This window comes from Hemitrygon akajei, chromosome 11 (assembly GCF_048418815.1).
Source record: "Hemitrygon akajei chromosome 11, sHemAka1.3, whole genome shotgun sequence".
Taxonomy (NCBI): domain Eukaryota; kingdom Metazoa; phylum Chordata; class Chondrichthyes; order Myliobatiformes; family Dasyatidae; genus Hemitrygon; species Hemitrygon akajei.
This window is the reverse complement of record NC_133134.1, coordinates 113,023,743-113,036,286: the sequence shown is the minus strand read 5'-3', so window position 1 is coordinate 113,036,286 and position 12,544 is coordinate 113,023,743. Positions and strand designations below refer to the sequence as shown.

General features: G+C 44.3%; 1 protein-coding gene across 1 annotated transcript in view; it reads left to right on the top strand.

Annotated features, from left to right (window-relative positions):
- Window positions 1-12,544, top strand: part of LOC140736375 (piezo-type mechanosensitive ion channel component 2) — a 232,857-nt gene that overhangs the window by 40,492 nt on the left and 179,821 nt on the right. Inside the window, exons 10-14 of the mRNA XM_073062358.1 lie at window positions 2,333-2,365; window positions 7,561-7,673; window positions 10,045-10,119; window positions 10,916-11,076; window positions 12,325-12,501. Coding sequence (XP_072918459.1) covers window positions 2,333-2,365; window positions 7,561-7,673; window positions 10,045-10,119; window positions 10,916-11,076; window positions 12,325-12,501 — 559 coding nt within the window. The remainder of the gene's footprint in view (window positions 1-2,332; window positions 2,366-7,560; window positions 7,674-10,044; window positions 10,120-10,915; window positions 11,077-12,324; window positions 12,502-12,544) is intronic.

Sequence of the window (12,544 nt, the reverse complement as noted above, 5' to 3'; positions counted from 1 at the left end):
TAAGAGGCTCATACTTTATTGGAGGAATTGGGCTTCTTCTGGCTCTAGATTGGTTTTGTAGGAACTCCCAGCATTTGGCAAACACCTTGCACAGATCACAGCATCTGAGAGTAAAGTCCAGTCATAATCTGAAAATTATCATTGGACCACAACTTTGTGTTAATAAGTGAGGGTCTTGTGCCTCATTAAATTACAAGATGCAAGAGAGTGGTAGTAGATAGTTGCCTCTCTGATTGAAGGCCTGTGACAAATGGTGTGCAACAGGGATCAGTGCTGGGCCCTCTGTTGCTTGTCAGTGATCTGCGTGATAATCCGATTAGCTGGATCAACAAATTTGTGGATAACACCAAGATTGGGGTGCAGTGGAGATCAAGGAAGGCTATCACAGCTTGCAGAAGGATCTGGACAAGCTAGAAAAATGGGCTGAAAATGGCAGTTGGAATTTAATGCAGACAAGTGTGAGGTGTTAGACTTTGGGAGGACAGACCAGGGTAGGAGTTACACAGAGAGTGGTAGGGCACCGAGGCACAGTAGAACAGAGGGATCTGGGAATACCGATTCATAATTCCTTGAAAGGGAAATCACAAGTAGATAGGGTCATAAAGAGAGCTTTTGATACATTGGCCTTTATAAATCAAAGTATTAAGTAAAGCAGTTGGGATGTTCTGTTGAAATTGTATAAGGCATTGGTGAGACCTAATTGGAGTATTATATGCAGTTCTAGTCACCTACCTAATAAGAATGAAAGAGTACAGAGAAATTTTACAAGGATGCTGCCAGGACTTGAGGACTTGAATTATAGGGAAAAGTTAAACAAGTTAGAACTTTATTCCCAAGTCATAGGAAACTGAGAGGAGATTTAATAGAGGTATACAAAATTATGATGATATAGATAGGGTAATTGAAAGCAGGATTTTTCCACTGAGGTTAGGAGAGACTAGAGCTTAGAGGTCATGGGTTAAGGGTGAAAGATGAGCTGTTTAAGGGGAACATGAGGGGGAACTTCTTCACTCAAAGGGTACTGAGAATGTGGAATGAGCTGCCAGCGAAAGTAGTGGATTTGGGTTCAATTTCAACATTTAAGAAAAATTTAGTTAAGTACGTGGACAGGAGGGGTACGGAGAACTATGGTTCGGGTGCAGGTCGATGGGTCTAGACACAGATTGGATGGACCTGTTTGTGTGCTGTAGTGTTCTATGACTCTATAAGAGTGAGCATACAGTAAATACCTTGTCTGATTTTAACCCCGTCACATTATGCACCTGGGTAGGAGATGGGGTGGTTCAAAGATGAGCAGGTGTGTCATGCCAACATGCTGACTAACAGCAAATCCCATCTCACCATCGGGTCATTGTCACATGGCTGGCTCTAGTTGTATGCTCTTCGCTCCATTACAAGAGTCACTGTTCTTCAACAGCTGTGAAACACTTTGCAAAGAGGGGGAGGTTGTGACAGACACTGCGTAGGTGCAAGTCTTTCTCTTCCCCAGGGATCCAGTCTTCATCTAGGACCTGACTTTCATATTTCAAATATAAACTTCATCCACAATAAAGTATATAAAAAGTGCAAAATTCTTTACATTTTGTCATTTGGTTAATCAATTTGTAGTGTTAACATTTCATTTTTAACCATGTCACCAGTGCTACTCATGTGGCCTCCTGGGGCAATGCGCCCTTTTATTTTTGGAGGGGTTTCCTCCCCTCCATCCGCTCAGCCCCTCTATATCCAGTAGCAGGAGGAGCCTGTGATGTCCTTCTCCATGGGACCACAATGTTGGCTGCGCTGAGGTTTCTGTTCACTCCTCGGCACAGACTCCTGGAGCCTGGACCGTACTGGTCAGCAGCATTCCTGTGCAAACCTCTTGCTTTGCGAAAGGCCAACATGGGTCAAAGGGCATCTCTCACTGAGCTGATAACCTTCCAGCAGCACACGCGCGTCTGTCTGTCCTGGAACAGCCCGTGGATCAAACAGTACCTGGGGGAAGTCCAGCTGTCTTTTGCCTCGCAGTCAAATTGACATCAGTAAATGCTGCATTCTAGAGTAATGGTTAACATAACGCCATTAACCATGAGCCAGGTTGAAATCCACCATTGTCTGTAAGACATTTGTGTGTTCTCCCTGTGACTGCCTAGGTTTCCTCCGAATGCTCTGGTTTCCTCCCTCAGTCCAAAGATGTATGGGTTAGCAGGCTAATTGATCACATGGGTGTAATGGGTGGCATGGGCTTGTTGGCTGGAAGGGCCTGTTACAATGCTGTTTCTCTAAATAAAATAAATAAACAACAAACACCACGATGAGTTTAAAAAAATTAATGTTTGCCTTTATTTTACAGCATTAAAGTTCAAGCTAGGAAGCTGAGCATGAGGTGAGCTCTAATATCGTCCTTCCTTCTGAAGTCGCCAGTTATAATGTTTACTCTGTTTTATTCCTGCAGCTCACTTTCTCCATGTAGGGTGACACACTTGATCCTTAACCTCGTAACCAGGTAACTTACCAGCAAAGATAGCGGGATCAGCTGAGTCGGATGCTACTATTTTCAAACGTTTTATTCAAAAAGGGGCACAAACGTATGGTTAATACAAAACATTCAGATCATATACATCGTCAAAACTCAATCTAAAACGCCGGTGTAATAATAATCATTCAAAACACAAGCTCGATCGTCGTCTAGGGGTAATGTAGATTTTATATCGTTTGCTGGATATCTAAAAGTCTTTTAGATCACGGCAGTTTCACTTAGTTGCCGGCGGAAGCGTCGCGTTGGTGCACTTTTGTTAGAAAGACAGAGAGAGGGATTTAAGAGTTTACCCGATCGGGTTTCCAACCTGGAGTAGTTCAGTTTGTCGGAGCCTCGTTGGGGAATGAACGCTCATCGGTGGCCTTCCCCTGTAGCTAGGCCATCTTCCATGGTGAAGTCGCGAATCCCAGGTAAGGGAAGGACGCACACGACCCCACCACCGGATGTAGCTATTAAAATGCTGTCGCAGGATTTCTAGCGTTTCTCCTTCGTGTGTTTCCTTGGTGCGTCTGAGGGGCCGTCTCTACAGCCCCTCTTTTATCTGGACTGGCAGGGTTGTAGATGTCAATCAGGGTGGGGGGGTTTGAGGCGATCCTTCCCCCATCACCCATCTCACATTGCCCTGAGATTTTGCACGTAGGCCAATTCCTTATCCCACAAAGGTGTCTCCCAAAACAATGGCTATGTCGGAGGCTTTTGTCTTGTTGAGCGGCCAATCCACATTCCAGACCGTAAGGCTCTCTCTCTCTCTGGCGATTCTCCCAAAGGAGGGGGCCGAGGGCGTAACACCTCCCCCCATAGCAGGTTTTTTACCAGCGGCTAAAAACAGGTTGGTACAGGACTTTTTTTTTGTGAATCTACATACTACACAAGCTTTTCTCTTCACAGAGTACTACCGTGATACATTCAAGTCATTATCTAAACAGGTAACAAGTACAGTGCCCCTTTCTTTAATACCTTAACCTCACGTGCCATACTAAAGTCTGGTAGCATCAAACTTCAGCTCAATAACCACCTTATTCATTTGCTTTCTTCAGCAACATAACTAAGGAGGTGTGATCTTAGCTTAGGTGCATCTACAAAAGTTTATACAAATACTAATCGTTTCGGTCGTGGTATTTCACCGGCAGGTCTCCCAAGGGGTGGTCTTTATTTTTCACAGGCTTTGGCGCGAACCCGTACAACTGGCGTTGTGATTTACAAAGGGCATTTCTATTACCCATCGCCTTTTCCCGGTGAGTCCCCCCGTGGGGACTGCGAGTAATTTGGCAAGGTACTCTCCCGCCTTTCCTTCCCACAAGGGTTATGCTCTTAACTCCGCGTCCAACCAGGTAGTTAGCCCTTCTGCCAAGACCATACAGGCTGATGTGTTTCAGGGCGAACCTTTCCCCCTGGCCGCATTTAAATTTCGGCTTCCTCGCAGCGCTTTCTTGAATAACAATAGCGTGTGAGGCACCTTTACATTCCAAAAGGTGCTGTATATAGGTCTCAGTCGAGAGACTTCAACACAGGGTCTCAGCTAACACTTGCCAGCAGTGCAGAGAATGGGGTTACTTCGGGATCAGATCTGAAAAGCAAGGTCTCAGCTGCTGTTTGAAAGTGGACTTGATACCGTACCGTCAAGCATTCATGAACACAAGACCATGTGACGTAGCAGCATAATTAGGCCATTCGATTCCATGCTCAGCCCCAGTCTCCTGCTTCCTCCCATAACCTTTGACACCTTTACTAATCAAGAACCTACAACTTGTGCTTTAAATATACCCAAGACTTGGCCTCCACAGATGCCTGTGGCAATGAATTCCATAGATTCACCACTCTCTAGTGAAAGAAATTCCTTCACATCTCTGTTCTAAAGTGCCATCCTTCTATTTTGAGTCTGTAGCCTCTGATCCAAAGCTTCCCCAAGATTGTACATCCAGTATTCGGTAGGTTTTAATGAGATATCCACCCCCACCCCCCATTCTTCTACAATGCAGCAAGTACAGGCTCAGAACCAGTAAACGCTCGTACATTATCCCTTTCATTCCAGGATCATCCTTTTAAACCTCCTCTGGACCCTCTCCAATGCCAGCACATTTTTTCTTAGATAAGGGGCCCAAAACTGTTCACAATATTCCAAATATAGACCGATCCATGTGTTATAAAATCTCAGCAATACATCTTTGCTTTTATATTCTAGTCCTTTCAAAATTAATACCAACATCTTATTTGCCTTCCTTACTACTGACTCAACCTGCAAACTCAGTAATTAATGATTCTGTAGTTGATTATCATGAGAAATATTGTTACATTAGAAAACTGATCAATCCATAAACTTAAAGTAAGGGTAAAGAAAGTTTTTTTCAGGAACATTCCTCCTACTGTCAAGTCTGCTTTTCAGTCTTCATAAATTTTATTTTATTAATCTACAGGATCTTGCTGGATATCTCTGCCCGTCTGGTAGTGGTGAACTGCTGTTTGGAACCACTCCAGCTCTTGTGATAAAAGTGATAGTGACTGAAGAGTGGGGAGATACTGTCAAAAAAGCCCCAGTGAATCTCTCCGTTTTAAACTATTTCCAGTATTTTATTTTTTATTCAGAGATACAGCACAGTTACAGGCTCTTCTGGCCCAAAGAGCCTGCGCTGCCCAATTATGCCCATGAAACCAATTAACCTACTGACCCATACGTCTTCAAAATGTGTGAGGAACTGGAACACTTGGAGAAAAACCCCTGCAGTCATGGACAGAATGTGCAAACTCCTTACAGACAGCAGCGGAATTGAACCCGGATCACTGGTGTTGTAACAGCGTTTCACTAACCGCCGTGCCAGTGTACCACCCCAAAGAATGCATCAGCCGTGAGCAGGGTTCTGTGTGGGGAGACTCCACTGGATTTCAAGTCCGGTGTATTAACCACCCAGCTGTCGCTGCCAATAATCCTTGCTGCACTCAGTGATAGAGGGAGTGAATGTTTCTTATGGAGATTGATGGGAAACCAATTAAATAGGCTACTTCATCATCGAGACATACAGCATGGAAACAGAGCCTTTTGTCTTGTCTACACTGATCATGAAGCACCCCGGAATATTTCTCCGAGATCATATCAAACCACCTGGGTATTTTAAAAGCTCCACTCCTACGATCAGCTGGAAAGTTTTCCATCACACGGCAGATGTGCCTAATAGATGGGGCAAGGTCTGGGGAGCCAGGAGCTGGGTTACACACAGTCTCTGACTGCTTGTGATATGGAAAGTGTAATTACGTTCCTAGTTAGTGGTGACAAACCATTTTGAAAATACCGGGGTTTCTCGGCATCGATTATTAAAGAGAAGGTGATTGTCTCTTTTGGAGTTGGACGTAGCCTGCCTCTGTAATGTGTCACATCAGTTCATGCCTGGATGGGGCCTACTAGCTGGCATCTTTATTTGTTGGGGAGCAGACAGAGCTGAATATTGTTCACCAATCACTACTCACTATTCAATCAATAAATGTTTGGATACCATGGGAATCGAGAGATGTGGAGTGAGTGTAGGGATGATGAAAGACCAGACATGATACTAAGTAGTTGAGCAGGCATGAGCGACTGACTGCACAGTCACTTCAGCTCCTGTTTCTGGTCATGGAGTCATACAAGTATGGAAATAGGCCCTCTGGCCCAGCTGGTCCACACCAACCAAGATCCCCATCTAAGCTAGTCCCAACTGTCAATGTTTGGGAGGGTTTGGCCCACCTCCCTCTAAACCTTTCCTACCCATGTACCTGTCCTAGTACCTCTTCGATGCTGTTAATGTACCTGCCTCATCCACTTCCTCAGGCAGCTTGTTCCATATATAGGCCACCCCCCAGGGGAAAAAAGTTACTCCTCAGGTTTGTAATAATTTTTTTTCTCTCTCACCTTAAACCTACGCCCTCTGGTTCTTGGTTCCTGAACCCCCGGGAAAAGAAAACTATGCACAATTGCCCTATATGTGCCCCCCAGAATTTTATATGCCTCCAGAAGATCACCCTTCATTCTTCTATGCTCCAATGGAAACAAATCCTAACCGGCTCAGCCTCTCTCCACAACTCACCCTGCTGAATCTCCTCTGCACTCTTTCCAGCTTAATGGCATTTCTCCTACAGCAGGGTGACCAAAACCGAACATGAAATTCCACTGGCAGCTCATCAATGTCTTGTACAATGTGTTCCTGTGTTCTGATCTTAAAACAGCTGCAAATAATGCAGCTGTGGACAATTTCTTTATCAATGTTCTGTAACTGGAATGATTACCACCCAACAACTACAACTATCTTCCTCTTTACAAGACGTGATCCCAGCCAGAAGAGACTTTTACCCTTCATTCCCATTAACCTCAATTCCTGATAGCTTCTCATTGCTAGTTTGACCTATTTTTCCATAGAGATAAGGTATGGGTATTTCTAGCAACGTCAATATATGCATCCCATTCCTAATTGTCCTTCTGACCATAAGAAGTTAATTGCAATTAAGTGGCTTGCTTGGCCAATTTTGGAGGCAGTTAACCGGATCTGAACTCTCAAACTGAGTATGTCAAAGCTTAGGACAGCATTCCTTAATGCATAAATGCATAAGTATCCATCAGAAGCTGGTTCTGAAGATAAATCAGCCTGTTATTTTCTTAATAAAGTTATGAGATGAGGACATTACTAGCAGAGCCAGCATTATTGTCCATCCTGTATTGACCACAAGAAGACAGTGATTTTCATCTTCATAACCACAGTGTGGTGAACATATTCCCACAGCTCTGCGACTCGTACTGTAGATCCAGAGATTTTACCAGGGGCAATTAAGGAACGGTGTTTAAATAAGGGTCCTTGACAGGAGGAGAGCGTTACATTGGCAGGGTTGCAATGTGCCCCTTTCCGCTGCCTTTCTGGCTGGTAGAAATCACAGCTCAGATGATGGCTGGTAGGTTCCAACTTAAGTTTTAACAGTTTTTAAACAGATGATAACCAGAATAAAGTTATCCTTATAAATGAGTCTCTTCTTTTCGGCTTTATGAGAATCCAGTTGCATGATATGTTGCTTTGCTTTGCCAGGTTGAATGACGAACACAGTGAAAGCATTAGGAACAGGAGTGACACCTTGGAGAAGCTCAGCTTCGAAGACAAGAATCTACATTTGGAGGTAGAGGTTGAGCCAGATAATAAAGGTAATCCTAGATAAGGTCATGTGGCCTTGAGTACTGAATTTCAGCTTATGTGGACTTCTACCTTCACCCCTGTTCGTTGCTGCAATGTACCTAAGTACAGTTGTAAACCCACCCATGTTCCTGACCTGTACTGCTCTGGATTCCAGATGGTCCTAACCACACACTGACCCCCAGGTGAACCTCAGTCCTGGTCACATCTCAGAAACCCTAACGAGACAGACAGGGTTTCCAAACAACTGGATACTGAGTCATCAGCAATTTATACATGCTTGTGTTATTCTGTACAACACGAAAGAGGACTGTAAGGTAGAATGTAGCAAATGGACTGATTTTTTTTTTTGCTTTTCTGTACGAGACCAAAGCAAGCCAGCATTTATTTGCCATCCCTGGATTACTGGGTCATTTCAGAGGACAGTTAGGATTCAAAGTCTTAAGTGGAGTTTGTTGTCATGTGCATAAGTACAGGAATGCACAGGTGAAATTAAAAAAAACTTATTTGCAACATAGGCACATGGCATCATAGAAGAGACATTCACAAGAGATAAAGCATAAATTAAACACAAATCGCACATAATTTTATAATAAAGAATACAATTAGAACAAAAATGTCAATTTTAGTGCAATAACATTGGTAGGTCTGGAATCACAGGCTGGAGACCAGGAAAGGATGACAGCTCCCTTCTGCTTGATCAGATTTGATGATTACTTGATAGTCTCACGGGCACCATTACTGAGTTGGCCTTAAAATCACATTAACTTCATTACCTGAATTTGCATTCCGCAGCTGCTGTTGTGGGATTAAGCTCATACCTCTGGATCAATATTCTGGGCCTCTGGATACCATTGCAGGAACAGTCTGTACTGTCTAAAGAGAATAGTGGTTGGGCTTTGGCAAAATGATTTTATCCGTCTGTGATTTTTCAACTTTAGGTGTGAGCTGGACACTGGGGTTTACTCTGAATGTGGTTCTGAGGATCTTTCCTAAATGGTAACATGAAAAGGGACTGATGAGAGCAGCCATAGACCAAATGGACCAACTGGCTTCCTACAATGCTGTCATAAGTATGTTACGTGCGTTACTTTGGAAGTGTAGGATGTGTTCTGGTGCCATGAGAGGTTGTATGTGATGTGCAGTCCCATGAGTTTGAAGCTGCTTGGCGTTTCCACTGCTGTTCTGTCAATGTAAAAGACTGTGTGGGTGATGTAAGTTCTCCTGAAGTTGATAACCATCAGCTTTGTCTTGTTGACATTAAGGAGGAGGTTATTTACCTAGGACCAGGCCTCGAGTGCTTCCATCTCCTCTCTGTAGGCTGTCTCATCATTGTTACTGATGACCCCCTCTACTGTTGTGCCATCAGCTAACTTGACAAGGTGATTGCTCAGGTGCAGTCACGTGTGAAGAGCGTACTGCAGTGGGCTCAGCACACAGCCCTGGGGGATGATGGGCAAGGAGGAGCGATTGTGCGTCCTGACTATCTGAGGTCTGTTGGTTAGGAAGTCCCAGCACCAGGTTACACTGAGGAGTAGGAGTTTGTTCACAAGAGTGTTGAATGCTGAACTGAAATCCAGAAACAGCGTTCGGATATAAGTGTCCTTGTTTATAGGTGTGTCAGGGCAAGGTGCATGGCATCTGTCATGGAGCTCTTCTGTCAGTAAGCATACCAGTGAATGTCCAATGTGGCAAGAATGGATGTTTTGAGATGTGCCATTATCAGCCAATGAAGCACTTCATAATGATTGGTGTCAGTAATTGCTTCAATCTGAAGGTGTAGAGTTCTTTGGTACAGGGATGATGATGGCTGACTTGAAGCATGTGGGGACAGCAGCGGGGTTGGATGAGTGATGTGTTGAAGGTGCCTGTGAAGATGTCAGTGAGCTGGCGTGCACGCTCCTTGAGTACCCAGCTGCCTCACAGGGGTTGAGTCTCCGCAGAGACCTTCTCATGTCTGCCGCTGTTACAAAAAGTGGCTGCTCGCCTGAGGGGAGAGTAGCTTTTGTGGCTGGCATGGTGTTGCATGCCTCGAGGCGTGTATAAAAGTTGTTTAGAATGTCGGAGAGGGAGGCGTCACTGGTACAGTCGAGACTCCCTCATGTGGTCAGTAATGCCCATGATGCCCAGCCACATATGGCGGAAGTTGTTATCGGACAGGTGTCCCTGAATTTTTTGTGTGTAGGTGGCCTTTTCCCTCTTGAAGCCCTAGGTGAGGTTTCTCGGTTGCTCGGAGAACTGTTCTGTCACGAGGCTCAAAGACAGCGTACCGAACCTCCTTGAACATCAGCCAGTTGTCTGTTCGGAACAGTCCTGAAGCATAGTGATAGCCTTATTAGGCCACACAATGATGGTCCTCCTGACCGGTTTCTCCATTTTCAGCAGTGGTCAGTGTGCTGGGATTAACATTATGGAGATGTGGTCGGAGAGGCCAAGATGAAGGCATGGGATGGCTTTGTAAGTACCACATTTGTTTGTATGAACATGGTCCAGTCTGTTCAGCTAGTGGCTATGGTGATGTGTCAGTGGAATTTGGGTAAAATGTCCTGTGGTTAGAAAGGTAGGATAATTGTGTGAGAATGATAGATCCCAAGAAAAAGAAACAAGAAATGAAAAGGTGGGATTGAGACTGCACCAGGAGATCACATAGCAAGTGATTTGGAGGGATTTTGAAGAGCAGTCTTGAGCTTCATATTTGCAAGGTTCTGAATTGATATTTGACTCCTTCACTGTGGCCTTGGTGCTGTTTTGTCCTTCCTTACCGTCAGGATAGAGATCTGCCTACTCCAGGTGTCTCCAGACTAGAAATAACGCCATTTTGAAGGGAGCTGTGAGTAGCTATGTCCCATGGACAGGTCAACAGGTAAAGAAAGGAATGGCTTTGAATTTGGTTCTGAACACCCAGGAGGAACTGGTGGAGTTCTGCAGGCAGAACCTTGGCTTTGACTTGGAGAGAGCAGCTGCTTCTCGGGCCACAGTTCCTTCCCCCAGTGATCTGATCCCAAGTTCAACATTGACTTCCAAAGGAAACACATTATCGACTGGAAATGTGTGTGGCTTTGGAGTGTATCTTAGCTGTTACACTGGGGAGTAGTTGAATAGTAATTTATCTCAGGATGTTGGAGGAAAGAACTGTAGACCTTGTACAGACAGATCTGTCCCTGAGACTGTCTTTTCCATAGGGAGATAGAAGGAGGAGTAAAGAGTTCTTTTCCTAGGGAATGTGAGGAACCTCCTCTCTTTTCCATTGCAGCAAGCCCCTGTCCCTGGAGTATGGTGATTGACAGACTGACCACTCTGTTTCTGAAGTTCCTGGAGCTGGTGAACAAAGCTCAGGTCTTGGTGTGGAGACTACTGGAACTTCACATCATCAAGATCGTCTCGTCCTTTATCATTTGGATCACACTGAGAGAGGTGAGCAGATTAACACAGTGAGAATGTGGGGACTCTGACAACTCAAACACACAAGGAGAACAGCATGGACCTGCCAACTACACTATTCTGAAGTCTGAACAGAGAAATGCCATTCTTGTACAGAACTGACCAGCAGTTACAGATATTGACCAATTGGTAACCTTGTGTAGTTCAAATTCCTTATTTGCAATATCAGTCACCATTCACAATACAGGTGTTAGAAGTCGAAAGAAACTACAGGCTAACAACTAATGATACATTGAAATTAAAGTAATTATCCCTTAGTTAGAGTTTGTGCCTTACATCCATTGATTACAACCTAATCTTGTCTCCATATGCCAAATGGCTATAGTCCCCTGCTGTACAAAGGAAAACTTTACTCTTCAAAGACCTTTCTTGCCTGAGCCATCTGCACACTAACTGCAAACTATTGTAGTCCAGAGGACATTATCCTAACACTGCCTTTGCACAACTTCCGCAAGAGCAAAATTAATGCTGATCTGGGTTGGCTCAACTCAGGAAGCTCCTGTCACACTGCACCTTCATACTTAGTACTCCTGCACCCGACCTGGTTGCAAAGCAAGCAGAGTGTCTTTTAAATAATAAATAGCATGGATGACCAGGGTGGGAGACAAGAGAAATTTTGGTTTTTCACATCCTGAAATTGAAGAAAAAATTAACTCAGAATACTGATTTAGATTTCACTTGATTCAAAGCTAGGAAGCATAGGTTCAAAGATGTGAAAATTAATTTAGGACTTCTGAAGCTTCCAGCATCTGGGAGGCAACTTAGCTCTGTCTTCGCATAAGAGGCTGGGGCCAGCAGCTGAATGAGGCCCTACCAATCTTCTGATCCATAGGGACCTCCCGGTCTGGAGATGTAGATGAAGATGCTGGAATTCAGGAGTGCTGTGGTGGGTAGATCTAAGGGAAAGGATTAGATGTTAGCCAGAGACTGGCCCAACGGACATGATAGACCCATCCAATTGATTAAACCATCAATATTTTTACCCACATGGCCAAATCTGGGGACCCTGACAGACAACAACAAACACATTCAGGATGTCTTCATGGTGAACCAGGTAAGGAGTATTTGACTGGAGAAAAAGAAACAGCAGATATGATCACCGTGTGGCCCAATCTCTGATGAACTGACTGCGTGGAAATGTGTGTTCAGGACCTCGGGTTATCTTCATGGTTCCTTGTTAAATCATCTGATGGCCACTGAGTGTCTCTGAATCTTTTGCAGATCTCGTTGATGAATTACGTCTTCCTAATCCTCTGGGTTTTTGCCCTGCCCTATTCCTCATTCCGTCCATTGGCATCCAGCATTTCTACTCTCTGGACTTGTGTCATGATTATTTGTAAGATGATGTACCAGCTAAAGGCTGTGAAGATATCTAAATACTCTAGGAACTGCACTCTGGTAAGTACGATGTTGTAAGAAATTGGAGTGTAGTCGACCCTAT